The sequence below is a fragment of the Dromiciops gliroides genome, chromosome 1 (genome assembly GCF_019393635.1).
Source record: "Dromiciops gliroides isolate mDroGli1 chromosome 1, mDroGli1.pri, whole genome shotgun sequence".
NCBI lineage: Eukaryota > Metazoa > Chordata > Mammalia > Microbiotheria > Microbiotheriidae > Dromiciops > Dromiciops gliroides.
The window spans coordinates 516,585,017-516,599,755 of record NC_057861.1 but is presented as its reverse complement, the minus strand read 5'-3'; the positions used below and the strand labels follow the sequence as shown (position 1 = coordinate 516,599,755).

The 14,739-nt window shown below is 35.9% G+C and overlaps 1 protein-coding gene across 1 annotated transcript in view; it reads left to right on the top strand.

Moving 5' to 3' along the window:
* The window catches only part of SHC3 (SHC adaptor protein 3), a 173,326-nt gene extending 169,653 nt beyond the window's left edge, over positions 1–3,673 (top strand). The window contains exon 12 of the mRNA XM_043979902.1: positions 2,663–3,673. Coding sequence (XP_043835837.1) covers positions 2,663–2,791 — 129 coding nt within the window. The 3' untranslated portion in view covers positions 2,792–3,673. The remainder of the gene's footprint in view (positions 1–2,662) is intronic.
* Positions 3,674–14,739: the final 11,066 nt, after the last annotated feature.

Sequence of the window (14,739 nt, the reverse complement as noted above, 5' to 3'; positions counted from 1 at the left end):
AAACCCATTGCTCCCTGGACTACCCTTCTGAAGTGTTGTGGGACAGTGGTATCAAATTCAACTAGAAACATGCCACTAAACTGTATATAAACATTTCTCTAGGCCACATATGCACTTAGAAAACCCCACATATTTTATATTTCTTTTTTGTATTAATATATGAACAGACTAAAAAAGAAAGTACATTTTAATCTGATATAGGCTGTATTCAGGGATGTTGTGGACATACATACATACATATATAAAGCTATGAAAGGTTGTGTACATGCAGATGTGGCAAAGACATAAAAATGCTTAGACACTCTACTGAAAGCATCACTTAGCTGAAATTCCTAATCATCAATAAAATCATATAGTTGCCTAGTGCAGACCTACTCTACTACCAAGAGCCTCTCTGCTCTCTTATGTTTTATCAGTGGAAATGATATTAAAGAAAAATGATTGCCGTGTACTTTGGCTGAACCCTAAAGATCATGAGACCTTTTTCTCTGACTCGTAGCTAAAATCTTCCATGTATATTCTCTCCTTCATTAGAATGTGAGCTCCTTGAAAGCTGAAACTATCTTGCTTTTCTACTTGTAACGCCACACATAGCATAGTGCTTTGCTCCACCGTAAGTATTGAATAAATGCTTTATTCATTAATTCACTGCAGCAATCTGCAGGAATTCTCCTAAAATGAAAGCCTCATCCCACTCTGAGAGCAACCTCAAAAACACAGAGGGAAAATAAAGGACCATATCAATTTTTGCAAAATGTTTACATTCTACAACAGAGGTAACAAGCATGGAGTGTGTTCATACACATAAACAAATACATACACATGTGTACACACATGCATATGTGCATGCTTACATATGCACACAATACACACGTGTATGCATGTATACACACATACATACATATACATACATCACAAAAGTCACCAAATATAGTCTCTAACCCCTACTGACTCTGTGACCCTGGGTAAATCACTTTATCTCTCAGTGCTCTAGGTAATTCCCTAAGACAATCAATAGATTGTAGTAGAGGAAGATTCCTCATCCAGCAGTTCCTTATAACAGTGAAATTATACACTAAGTCCCTATTCCTTTCCTCGTTGCTGTAACACCATTTTCAATAGGAAGAGACAGTATACATATTATTGCAGTATTTTAAAGAAGTAATAGAATTAGAAATCAAAGGGATGCCTAAACAAGCTGTGGGATAGGATTGTAATGGAATATTATTGTTCTTTAAGAAATGACAAACAGGATGATTTCATAAAGGTCTGGAAAGACTTATATGAACTGATGTATAATGAAGTGAGCAGAACCAAGAGAACATTGTGCACAGAGACCGCAATATTGTTTGATGAAGAACTGTGAATGAATGACATCTATTCTCAACAATACAATGATCCAAGACAATCCTAAGGGACTATTGATGAAACATACTATGTATCTCCAAAGAAAGAACTGATATTGCTGGAACACAGACTGAAGCATGTTATTTTTCACTTTCTTTTATTCAAGTATTATTGTAAAAAATGACTAATGGGGTCATGTTTTACACAATCACACACATATAACCCATATCTGGTTGCTTACTGCCTCAGGGAGGGTGGGGGAGTGGAAGGGGAGAAGGGATAAAAATTGGGACTCAAAACTATAAATAAAAATATTTATTTAAAAAAAGAAGTAATATAATTGAGGCAATGACAGTTAACTGTCATTTTGTTGAAACTGAGCTATCATGTCCAAAGAGACACTGAGTGAAGATACAGAAAGAGGATAAAGAATTTTTTTTCCTGAAAGGCATTGGCTGCTATCAAATGAGATAATATTTATAAAATGCTTAGAATACTACCTGATACATACTAGATGCTTAGTAATTGCTTATTTCTTTCACTTATTTCTGATATTGAGAAAGCTGAATGGTGGGACTGCATTCCAGAGAGGAATTCAGTAGTTCATGTGATGGTTAGAGGTGACTCTAGTCCTAATTTTTTTTAATCAGCTAAAACAATATAAATAATTATAATGATAATCTTTTTTGTTTGTTACACTAACAAGAAATAGTAGAACCACTAACCTTGATGTTTATTTAAGTCTATATTTGAAGTTTCACATATGCACACAAATAGGAAAAGGTGGCTAGCAAATGCTTGTGGGTTTATTAAACATGAGATATTTTATAAATGCATCTAGCTTTTTCTTAAACAAAAATTTCAAATTCTCAGAATGCTATATGGGACATGAAGGTCATCGTGACCACCTTTGAATAGAGACATAAGAACAGAGAGAAGAAGTGGGACTAGTTTGGTGTCAAGCAGTGGAAAGAATGTTAGATTTGTGGTCAGAGAACAAGTTTTTTTTAAACACAACTCTGCAAATTTATATCTGTGTGATATTTGGCAAAGCATTTAATTTCTCTGGGTATGAGTTTCTTCATTTGTAAAATGAAGAACTAGGTGAGTGAGATACTATCTGTTATCTAGTACTGCTCCAGATCTACGTAAGACTGTTTTTAGCACTAAATCCCATGATTCTAAAATAGATCACTAAACACATCTTTGGGAGGGTCATGATGAATATTCAGGCCTACTGACTGACTTTCAAGTTCAATATTCTATATTTATTCTGCTTACTGAGTTAATATGTAACCTTTAATCTCATATGTAGGTTCGAACAAAGGACCAAGTTTTTGACAGCATAAGTCACCTCATCAACCATCATCTCGAGAATAATTTGCCCATAATATCAGCTGGGAGTGAACTCTGCCTTCAGCAGCCTGTACAAAGGAAACAGTGACCCTTCAGCAATTTAAAATCTGTCTTCTGTGAGCTCTGTTCACTAGTCATTGCATATACGAGATCATTTAAATCCAAAGTGCATTTTCAATTGCTTTGTCTCTCATCTTGAGAAGACCAGGCAAGTCAGAAATTGGTGGTGCATGGGGCTTAATAAAATTGAGAACTTTCTTAAATATGATTTTAATAATCTTGTTCCAGTCACTTTCATGTGCATTCTTGAGTTATATATCTCATACATCCTGTGCAAATACAATCTCTGAATATATTTATAAAGTCTGTGAAAAATAAGACTAATATTATTTGATGTATATTTTCTAAACAAAAAAAAGGGTCGTTGTGATTGTCTAGGTGAAAATGTAATTGGACTGTTTATTCCATGGGGAAACTCAATAAGGAGAATGTTACTTTTAATTTAGTGAATAAGAATGATAACAAAAAAAGATATCACTTATGTTGGCTGATAAAGAAGGAACTTAAATAATCAGGCCATGCTACTATCTGGAAATTTTTGTATGGATCTGTGTTTGAAGTATTATGAAAAGCATTTTTCCTTATAATGTAGAGTTTTAATTCCCCCAAGATGCTTGTACCTTGCTCTGACAATGACATGTTATGATCTCTGTGTAAGTATTTGTTTTCTTCAACAATGGGTACTATAAACTGCATTTTAATAAATGGAAATCACTTTTATAGTTATAAATGCATCTCATTGACTGGAATGAAGTTGCTGTTTACCAGGGTTTCTAATCATCATGTACTAGATGGTTAGGACTCAAATAAAGATCAAAGGCCCAAAGAGCCTAATGTCATTTACTCATATGGGACAAAGTGAGCCTGGTTGATGTTAAGGTCTTGCTTGAGTTTTTCTTCCCTCTCTCTCCCCTCCACCCTTCTTATGACAAAACTGTCAGTGCTGGTGATATGGACTGAAATCATGTTAGTTTATTTATCATTCTAAATGAGGTACAGCTTGAAGACTGCCTTCATTATTGAGTAGTACAGTTTCCTGTTTTCTTTTTCTTTTCTCTTATGTTTAGAAGAGGGAAGAAGAGGGAGCCAAAGTCGTAATTTTTTTGGCAGGCAGAGTGATGTGTACTAGAGAATGTGTGAGCTAACTATGAACCAGCAGTTCTTCTAAGATTAAATCAGGCTGCAAGTTTGAGGATTTTAATGATTTTATTTTGATTGGACTACACATACCCAGTCCCATCTCAAGCAGAGTGGCTCAATCATAATCATAAAGAAGGGGTATAAAAATACGACTTGGCCTATAACTGTAATCTCAAATCAAATAGAAATGGATCCCTGTGGGCTGCATATTGACTTAGAAAATCACAAAGTAACATTATCTGTGTTATATTATATCTGTGTTATATTTATTTTTATTCATCTTGTAAAACATTTAAAATTACATTTTAATATAGTTTGGGCAACACTTGGAAGTTTTGCAGGACAATTTGATACCTCTAGTGTAGAACCTTCTGGAGTGACACAGAATTCTGAGGATATACTCCAATATGTTTTTCCCTTGGTGTCCTCTGGGACATTTAACACTAAAGGGGATTCACTATGGAGACTACATAGAGCATACTGCATCTTTATGTATGCACACATGAAAGTTTTACATTGATGACTACCTTTATTTTTCTTCCATTTTTTCCAGTTCACTGAGGGATTTAAAGTTAACCCTTAAAGGCAGATGTACAGAGCAGAATGTCAAGTAAATTTCTCCACCTGCATGTTAATAAGAGTAATAGGAAGATTTCCTAAAATCCCAATACATCATTCATGTCATGTAGCAGGAAGAAGATTACAAAGTAGGGAATGACAAGCAGAGTGACAGTGACTTTATGTGCCCCAAGATTGCTTCAGTAGCTGTGAAGGAAGGCCTGACAGAAATCCAGAAACATTGGTCACTTGGACTCTGGTGGTATCTCTGATTATGTTAACATCCTGGCTATTGTGATGTAACTATCTGTATAGAGTTACTGGTTGGCTCTACTCAGAACCATCGTGATGATCAGCTTGACAGAGAGGATAGCAGAGTGTGTAGATTTCTTTCATATTCCAGTATTATAAGAAAGTAAGATTTATTGAAACACATCAGCAATATCAATATCTCACATGCTAGAAATGCTTTGGTGCTGACAACATTGCCCTAAATCAGACAGACTTGTGCATGCATGCAATGTACTGAGCATATTAATGTTTTTATTATGCACAATCCTATATTATAACTCAATTGTAACTAGAATTTGCTAATCGCAGGCAAGGGCTTCATACTGCTTTTTTATAAAACAATGGAGGTTGTCATATAAACATATAATTAGAAGAATTAGCTTTATTTTTTAACTTGGGAAAAAAGAACCAAGATTAAAAAGTTATTTAAATATGAAAGCATTGAAGAAGCTGAAGTTTTTGAAAATCTACACTTAACAAACACTCCAGAAGTTCTACCTAATAATGAAACAGATGGTAAAGATAATCCCAATGTTCTGAATGATTTTGAAGAGGAGATGAGCATACTTAGACTGGAATTTTGAAAGACTCTTTTATATTTGATGGTATGAATCTAATTAATAGACCAACTTTACCATACTAAGACAATATTTTTAAGTGTCATAAATTATTTAATTTTCCCACAGTATTTGATAGAGTGCAAAGAAAAAACCACTTCGTGATTCACACAATAAAGATCAGAGGAGAAATGGATTTATATAGTAATACTTCTAAGGACAGTTTCAAATAACATTGTGACTAAAATTGCTTTGAGAAGACCTACAGAAAGATATTAGTCAATAAACATTTATTAAGAACATTCTATATGCCCGGTGGTGAATGGCCTTAATTTTTTTTAGTGAAATATGAGACAAAGTTCTCAGTTGAGAAGGTAAATCATGAGATGTTTGAAAAGGGATGAAAGATGCTGGAAAAACCACTATGGTGAGTGGGATAATAATGGGTCAATTAGGGAGGTATAAAAAAAGAATTGCCTTGTTGTAGTGAGGGTCCACTTGAGAGAATGCAATTTGTAGATGACCTAGTCAGCATGATTTTTTCTAATTTTGTTTGGCAGCATGTGAAAGGGTGTGAAGGCAGTGGAAAGTTGAAATAATTCAGGGCTGAGGCATGGCAGAGCAAGATCGGCAGTAGAGTAAGGGAAGTTAAACTTGTTTACTAAAGGGTCAAGATGGGGATGGGAGGAGGGTGTAGTCACTGGGAGTGTTGATAACTGAGGTGGGGTAGAGGAGTAGGTAGTGGGAAATGAATAAATTGAGGATCTTGAAAACAAAGGTGTTTGAGGGAGTATCAATATGTGTTTGATGTCTTCTAGTCTTAGAGCAGGAGTTTGGAGAAATGAAAAGCTATGAGTCAGGCACTGAACTCATGGAGAAAAGAAAGTAAATACTGGAGGTTGATAGACAATAGCTACCAGAGTTTTGATTGTGTGGTAGATATGGATTGAGTGAACTTCAAAGGAAGAAAAGATACTGAGTAACTGTGGGTAGTGGAGCTTGGAAATGGCTATGATACTTTATACTTTTTTCTGATACTTTAAAAGTCAAAAACTTAAAGTGAAATAAGGAGTCACAGCAACACAGGAACAAAATAAACTATTCAACATTAATTTAAAACTATGCTATAGAAGCTTTAGAAGTTGTCATATTCTAAAAATAAATGACCAAAGAGCCACAGAGGTTAATACACTGACAACTCTGAAAATATCAAAGAGTTCACAGAAGCTATACACCAACTGTTGACTCCAAAAATAAAACAAAATAAAACCAAGTTTCTCACAGAGGTTATAAGCAAAAAGCCTTCTTTATTCTGTTGGAGGAGGGAAACTTAACATATGTATGGGGTCTCCTCAAGGAGGACATCCAAAGCAATGAGACTAAGCCTTGATATATGTAGTCATGTCTAGACAAAGAGCCAGGCAGTGAGGTGTAGCTATCACAATGTGGTGGTAATAGCAACAATCAGAGAAGTTTGCTTAGTGAAAAAAATTCTGTTCATAGAACACCTGGCATGATTGGAACATGGTTGCTGCAGGTGCTTGTCCAAGCTCAGGGACTACCTGGGACTGGTTTGAGGTAATCCTGTGATTTAGGTACAGTTGAGTTCATCCAGAGGGTAAGTGCAAAGGATTGTTGTTATCCCAGGTTCAGGGCACAGCTTGCTTTCTGGGCCTTAGTTCTGGAAAACAGGGTGTCTCCAAATAGTAAAAAGAGAGGAGTGAAAAGAAAGGGGTGGTCTTGGCATGGGGATCCTGACAAAATAAATTGGAAAAGGTAGAGAGTGTAGAAAATTTCTGGTCATCTGATTGATGGAAAGAAGTTCAACACAATGAAAGTACATGTAGGTTCAAATGTGAAAAAGAAAACATGTGTACCATTTAGAAACTGAATGACAGAATGGTTGGGTCATGGGAGGTGATGGTTATGGAAATGAGCTTTTTTGTAAACTGGAAAATAACAGGTCTAGATAAGAACTATAATTATTGACTCAAAAATGTTATCATTCTAAAGAACTTACCAGCAACGCATTCTAGCAGCTTCTCCTCTGCTAAAAGCCTAATCTTTCTTAACAGAAGCAATGATATATTCATTATCAATAGATTAGAACACCAATGACCTCTACAAATATAGGTCAATTATGCATTTATGTTCTTTATGTCAGACAAGACATATCAAGCATAAAACTATCAATGATGAGAATTCATGTCTTCTTAGAGCACATATTTAACTGACTTTCCCAGATGTAACCCAAAAGGATTGTTGTTGCTGTTGTTTAGTTGTTTCAGTTGTCTTCAACTCTTCATGACTCCATTTGGGATTTTCTTGGCAAAGATAGTGCAGTGATTTGCCCTTTGCTTCTCCAGCACATTTTATAGATGAAGAACCTGAAGCGAACAAAGTGAAATTATTTTCACAGGGTTACACAGATAGTAAGTGTCTGAGGCTGTATTTGAACTCAGAGAGATGAATCTTCCTTGCTCCAGCACTGGCACATTGTGTCACCTAGCTGCCCATAGCCCAAAAGGATGGAGCCTATTAAATGGCTAAAATCAAAGAATAGAATCATGTGAATTCAATCAACAATGTGCCAACAAAGAAGTAACAAACAAATTGTTTATTGAAAGAGAGGGATTTATGATAGTAATTTAGGACCAGGCAATTGCCAACCAAAAGTATAGACAAGTTATACTTAAGGAGCTAGAATTGCTGATGGATGATGATAGAAACTGTGCACCATATGACTTTAGGTTGGGAAAATTTAGTATCTACAAATATCAAGAAATTCAGGACTAGGTCTGCTATCTTTTTTTTTAGCAACATTTATTTTATTTTTTCCAGTGACATGTAAGGGTAGTTTTCTGCCTTAGCACTAGCATAGACCCCTGTAGTCTCCCCCCTGCCCTGGGCTCAGCCCTTTCACCAGACTGTGAGCTTATTTCCAGATGACACTGGTGCTTCAGCTGATTCAGAGGTTCTGGGGATCTCCTTCTCTGGTGAGGCCTTCCTGGGACTAGATATGTGTCAGGGTGACTGTGGGGTTGGGCTTGACTCCTGTATCAGCACAGCAGTTCCCTCCTTCTGACCTTCCAAGCCGTTCTTGGTTAGAAGATGATTTCAGCACATTCTTCTGTGAGTTTTGCTGCTCCAGGAATTTTTCTATGGTGTTATTTGGATGTTTTTTGGAGTGATCGTGTCATGAGTTCGAGAGCTCACTGCCTTTCCTCCGCCATCTTGGGTCTGCCCAGGATGTCTCTGCTATCTTTTTTAAATTATCAAATGACAAATCCTTGTATTACAAATATCACTCTACAAATATACTGCAGTTTTCAGGAAATATATTGTCCAGAAACCAGAGCATCATTACACATAGAATTTTTGCTTGCAGGAATACAGACATAATATCAATTCATAAAAATTTAAGAGCAACATTTTCAATGGATCTCACCATAAGAAATACTCAAAAGCTCAAAACCATATAGAATAAAAGTTTTCAATATACTGCATGAAATTAAAACCATGTAGTAAGAGGGTAAGGTACATGTCATTTTTGATATTGGAGTTGTTATGAGATGCTTTCAGTGAGTCTCTGATAAGATGAGCTTATATACCAAGTCTTATTCAATCCTAAAACTCAGCAGATATCTTTTCAACCACATGATAATGCACAAAATATTAAATATAGAAGAATAATAGGATAGTGACTTTTCCTAGAACCACGTTTATGTGAACCCTATTAAAAAGATGAGAATGGTATAGCAATGATAACAATAATAATAATTTTATATTTATATGTTGTATTAAATACTATTATAAACAACTTCACCAAAGTGAAGTTACTTGGAATATGGAACCTCAGTTTGAATGAAAGGAATTCTAAGAAGATCCGAGACAGAGATTAGCTTGATTTTTTTTTTTTTTTGCAGGGCAATGGGGGTTAAGTGACTTGCCCAGGGTCACACAGCTAGTAAGTGTCAAGTGTCTGAGGCCGGATTTGAACTCAGGTACTCCTGAATCCAGGGCTGGTGCTTTATCCACTGCGCCACCTAGCCACCCCGATTAGCTTGATTTTAATAAGATTTTTTTGGTTCTTTAAGGGTGTGGAACATAGGGGAATATTTAAAAAATTGGTCATATCTCAAAAGTAAATTGTATGTTATTATTCATTTGAAACTGAAGTTTGGTACAATTTGTCTGTCTTACCTCATCTTTTTTTTTTTTTTTTAGTGAGGCAATTGGGGTTAAGTGACTTGCCCAGGGTCACACAGCTAGTAAGTGTTAAGTGTCTGAGGCCGGATTTGAACTCAGGTACTCCTGACTCCAGGGCCGGTGCTCTATCCACTGTGCCACCTAGCTGCCCCTTACCTCATCTTTTGAGGAAAGTGACAGAGATAGGCATTTTAAAGCCAGAATTTATTTTTATGTACATATGTTTAGGGAGGACAAGGGTCAGGCTGTTTGATTGAATTTTGCAGGTCAGCATTCTGAGTACATCTTGAGCAGGGGAAAGCTCTGGCCATTGGACACATCACTTCTAGCTTCTTTCCCAAAAAGAAACCTACTAGAGCTTGTCTTTCTGGAAGCAATATTGGGCAATTTCATTGGAAAATCATGGGTCATGCTAGAAACTTCTAGCACATTTTGGAGTGGTACATAGGAGGGGCTTGGCACTAATATATTTCCTTGGGGTCCCATTTTTTTAATTGAAGGAGATTCACTATATGGACCAGAAGATACCATATCACTATGGCAGTGCCAGCTTGATAGTTGCACCCATGAAAGTGGAAGCAAAGAACTTCACAACAACCACAGAAGAAGAGGCTAATCCTTTGAAGCCATGGCTAACAGCAAGGCAACTCCTGAACCATGATAGCATATTTCATGCTATGACCTATTTGCTGTAATCATGCTACTACATAATATTACAATGATGGCATGATGAAAGAATCTAAAATTCTAATTTTGACAAATAATATACATTGCATCTATTAACATATATTATATATGTGCATGTGTGAATATTTTTAAAATATGGAATGGCACAATGGAAAGAAAGCTGGATTCATAGTGAAGAATTTAAATTCTAATTGCTCATTCCTAAATCATGTAATCTCTCCGGACCTCAATTTTCTCACCTGTAAAAAAAGGGAGGCTTGACTAGATGACCCCTGAAGTTCTTTCCAGCTTTTAATCTGTATTATTTGATGCTAAAAAGTACTGATTCATTATTATGGGTTGGATTTCTGATTTTTTTAAGGCGATGTCTCAAGATATATAAAATAAATGATTGAATCTCAGATTGGGAAGAGATCTCAGAGATTTTCTGGTTTAACCTGTACCTGAGCAAAAATCTCTGCTACAACATTCCTGACAGATTGTCATCTACTCTGTGTTTGAATACCTCATTAAGAGGGTAGTCTTTATCTCCTAAGATGGTCAATTTCATTTTTGGATAGCTCTAATAATTTCCTTACAATGAACAAAAATTTGCCCTTCTGAAACTTCTACCCTTTACTCCTAGTTCTACTTACAGGGGTCAAATAGAATATATAAAACTAATCCTTTTTACACATGAGAGTCTTTCAAAACTTTGAAAATAGCTATCTCCCTTAAGTCTTCTCTCTTCTTTTCTAAGCATTCCAAGTTTTTGCAATAAATCTTCACATGGCATTATATTGAGGACCTTCACCTTCCTGGTTACCCTTGGGATGCTTTCCAGCTCATTGATGTCTTCTGAAAATTGTATTGAATACAATACTTCACAGATGGTTTGACCAGTGCAAAATACTGGGGCATGTGTATGGGGTGCCTATCACTCTCTCATTCTGGACTCTATGCCTATTAGCATTTTTGACTATCACATCACATTGTTGGCTCATATTAAGTTTATAGTCTTTTAAAACTACCTAATCTTTTTCACAGGAAGAGTTGTCTAGCCACATCTCCATCTTGTACATGTAGAATTTTAATAAATTTAATAAGATGACTGATGTGGTGGTTCACATTTATAGTTCCTGTTACTTGAGCTTGGTAGTTCTGAGTTAATGTGGGCTAGGTCAGTTGGGTGTTTGCACTAAGTTTAGCATTAATAATATAAGGGCAGCTAGGTAGTGCAGTGGATAGAGCACTGGCCCTGAATTCAGGAGGACCTGTGTGACCCTGGGTAATTAACAACCCCAATTGCCTTAAACATTTGGGGCCATCTCCAGTCATCCTAGTATATATTTTGCCACTGTATCCAGATGACTCTGGAGGAGAGAGTGAGGTTGGTGACCTTGCAAAGCCCTTACTCACTTAAATCCAATTCAGTTAAAGTCATGACATCACCCGATGTCATGGTCCTCTTCAAGAATGAAGGACAAATGACAACAACAGCATTAATATGATAAAGCACTAGGACTAGGAGTGGGGAAGGATGCCACACTGCCTAAGCAGGAGAGACCTCGGCCGAGTCAGAAATGGAGCTACTCAAAGCTCCCATGAGCAGGAAGAGTCACAAGCAAGAAAGGGATACTTAGTTTTTTTTTTAATTATTAAAAATGATATATAGTAGTATACTTTGTTTTAAAACCACATTTTTATCTTACAAAATTTGGTCCAATATTTTAACCTGTTGACATATTTTTGGATTCTGACTCTTACTTGTTTTTTTTAAAATTAATAAAGTATTTAATTTTTTCCCATTATATGTAAAAATAGTTCTTAACTTTTGTTTATACAAGCTCTTCAATTTCAGATTTTTCTCCCTCCCTCCCCTCCCTTCCCCCTCCCCTAGACAGCAGGTAATCTGATATAGGTTATATATATATATATATATACATATATATATATATACATACATACATACATACATACACATAATAACATTAAACATATTTCTGCCTTAGTCATGGTATAAGAGAAAAATCAGAGCAATGACGACAAACCTCAAAATAGAAAAACATCAGCACCAAAAACAAAAGAAGTAGTATGGTTCATTCAGCATCTATACACCACAGTTCTTTTTTTTCCTGGATTTGGAGATCCTCTTCCATCATGAGTCCCCTGGAACTCTTCTGTACCATTGCATTGGTGAGAAGAATCTAATCCATCACAGTAGATCAAAACACAATGTTGATGATACTGTGTACAATGTTCTTCTGGTTCTGCTCATCTCACTCATCATCAGCCCATGGAAGACCCTCCAGGTTTCTCTGAACTCCTTCTGCTCATCGTTTCTTACAGCAAAATAGTATTCCATTGTATTCATATACCACAACTTGTCCAGCCATTCCAATTGATGGGCATCCCCTCAACTTCCAATTCCTTGCCACCACATAAAGAGCAGCTATAAATATTTTTGTACATGTGGGTCCCTTTCCCTTTTCTCTTACTTGTTTTTGATGGAGAGTGTTTAGCTTACACATATATCTGTCCTAAAAATTGTTAAGGTCTTCACCATGGACTATTTTAATATATACTTTGTGCTGATTTTTTTTTTAGTAAGGCAATTGGGGTTAAGTGACTTGCCCAGGGTCACACAGCTAGTAAGTGTTAAGTGTCTGAGGCCAGATTTGAACTCAGGAACTCCTGAATCCAGGGTCCTTGCTCTATTCACTGCACCACCTAGCTGCCCCTATGCTGATTTTACTATAGAAAACCAGTACTTAAAAAAGACATTTTAAATAGCTTAGTATCATGCCTCCCTGCTTCTCCCCTCCCTTCCCTCCAGGAGTAGTGTTAACAGCTAACTCCATATATTTGAGCCAACATTTGCTTGTTGAGTTGTATCAGTTAAGAAGAAAGATCAGATATAGTGCAATTTGGATTCAGAGTTCCCACCAAATTTCAGAGGGATTTTAAATATGAAACAATTTTGTTTCTAAAAACTTGAGTGCAATAAAGGAAATTTTTGAAGTGCCAGAAAATTTGGTAAAATGAAGCAACTAAAGTAGCAGAAATATAAAGTGGATAAAAAGGATGCTAAAAGAGATTCTAACAGATGGAGACTGCCAAGCTTCATCCACTTACTGTCTCTTATGGATATTTCTTTTTTCTACTTCATGGTTATGTTTTCACAAGCCCATATATCACATACAACAGACTCAATGCTATGAATTTAAAATTGTAATATTATCAAGTTTTTATAACTTGATTCCATTATTACAAGAAGATAAAATTCCATCTGTCAATTTATTTGTAATGATATTTATTCACATTTTAAAGTTAGCAAGTAAGAATTGCCCAGTTTTAAAACTGGTTATTTTTTTAGCTGCCTGGAAATTTGTAGCATTAAACCTGAATTTGTGAATTGTAATTATACATAAGCTCACTTATATTAGAAAAAGATAGAGATAGCTATTTAACCATATGCTTTATATACACACTTGTGTATAAATAAATATATTTATCTATGCATATACATTATATGTATGTATGTATGTATGTGTGTGTGTGTATATATATATATATATATATATATATATATATATAATTAGTCTACACATACAATGTTTGGAGTTTTGCTTCCTCAATGTCATAGTGTCATTTTTAGTTATGCTGCTAGATGGCAGGAACAACTTTAAAGAGAACAGTCTGGATTCTGATAGCTTCAAAAATGTAAACAAAATAGACCTGCTATTATTGGGCACTTAAAAATTGAAAATGGGGGATGGAGAGTGGTTTGTAGAGAGTAGAAGGACTAGGGTAGAAAGTAAGATTAGGATCACAGGATTATAGATTTATTATTAGAAGGGACATGCAAATTCATCTAGTCCAAAATCTTCATTTTACAGCTGAGGAAACAGAAATTAATGACTTGCTCAAAGTCATTCAGACAGCAAGTGACAGAACTGGCATTCAAACTCAGATCCTTTGATATGAAAGAGTTCAACACTCTTTCCATAGTACCATCTGGAAGACAAAGTGCAGAAGATAGGGAGCTTATCAAGGTAGAGAGAGAAGAGGAGAAGGTAGAGGGGAGGCCAGGATTAAGAGAAGAGAGAGGAGAAGAAGAAGGAATAAGAAAGAGAAGGGACAGTATTAAAGGTAGAAAGAGTAGGAAGGAGGTGAAAAAGGGAAAAAGAAATAGGAAAGCAGGAAGGCAAATGAAGGAAAAAGGCATTGGATAGGAGGGGAAGTAGAGGGGCAAAGACAACAATAACAAATAATTCTTTTTTGGGGGGGGCAATGAGGTTTAAGTGACTTGCCCAGGGTCACACAGCTAGTAAGTGTTAAGTGTCTAAAGCTGGATTTGAAATACAAACTCAGGTCCTCCTGAATCTAGGGTAGGTGTTTTATCCACTAGGCTACCTAGCTGCCCCCAGCAAATAATTCTTGCACATAGGGCAACTTCATTTGTTTTTTAAAAACTAATTTTTTTTCAATCAGCAATCCCCTTCTTTTCTTCTTCTCACAATTGAGGAAGAAAGAAAAACAAAGGTCCCATTAC